The 654-nt window shown below is 65.7% G+C and overlaps 1 protein-coding gene across 1 annotated transcript in view; it reads right to left on the minus strand.

Moving 5' to 3' along the window:
* Nucleotides 1-653, minus strand: part of HS6ST3 (heparan sulfate 6-O-sulfotransferase 3) — a gene marked incomplete at its 5' end in the record, with an annotated part of 712,237 nt that extends 711,584 nt beyond the window's left edge. The window contains one exon of the mRNA XM_005882397.2: nt 202-653. Within this exon, the coding sequence (XP_005882459.1) occupies nt 202-653 (452 nt within the window). The remainder of the gene's footprint in view (nt 1-201) is intronic.
* Nucleotide 654: the final 1 nt, after the last annotated feature.

Genomic DNA, 654 nt, shown 5'->3' on the forward strand with positions numbered 1-654 from the left:
TTGGAGGGGCTTCAAGACCCGGGAACTATCCAGAGGTTTCTTATCGCCATCCCAAAGCCTCTGCCCCCACCTCTGAGAGACACTGGAGGAACTACCAGCCCAGCCCGCCCAGACAGCGCAGGGGCAGGGCGGCCAGGGGTCGGGATTGGGGAGAGAGGGGCGGGGAGGTGGCAGGGAGCCCGACGGGGCCCGGGACGGTACCTGGTGTGGCTGTGGTTGCGGGGAAAGTCTTTCTTCTCCATGATGGCCGGCACGCAGTTGGTGAGCTCCGTCCAGTCGGCGTGCAGCCCGCAGCTCCAGCCCGTGGAGAAGCGGGAAAAGAGCCAGGTCTCCTTCTTGCCGGGCCGGTGGCAGGTGCACTTCTTCTGGCCCGCCTTGCAGCTGCATGGCTGTTCCAGCCGGATGTTCTTCACCAGGTGCCGGCCGAACGTGGTGCCCCCGGTCTTCTGGATGTGCAGGAACACGATCACGTCGCGCCCTTTGATGTTGAAATCCACGAAGCGGGTCAGGTCCTTCAGGGTGAAGTTGAAGCGCGGCACGAACCGAGGCAGAGAGCCGTGGTCGGGGGCCTCGGGGTCCGGCTCCTCTTCCTCCTCCCCCTCCTCCTCTGCCTCCTCCTCCTCCTCCTCCTCCGGGTCCCCTGGCTCCTCGTCG

Source organism: Myotis brandtii, unplaced genomic scaffold (assembly GCF_000412655.1).
Source record: "Myotis brandtii unplaced genomic scaffold, ASM41265v1 scaffold71, whole genome shotgun sequence".
In the NCBI taxonomy this organism is placed as follows: domain Eukaryota; kingdom Metazoa; phylum Chordata; class Mammalia; order Chiroptera; family Vespertilionidae; genus Myotis; species Myotis brandtii.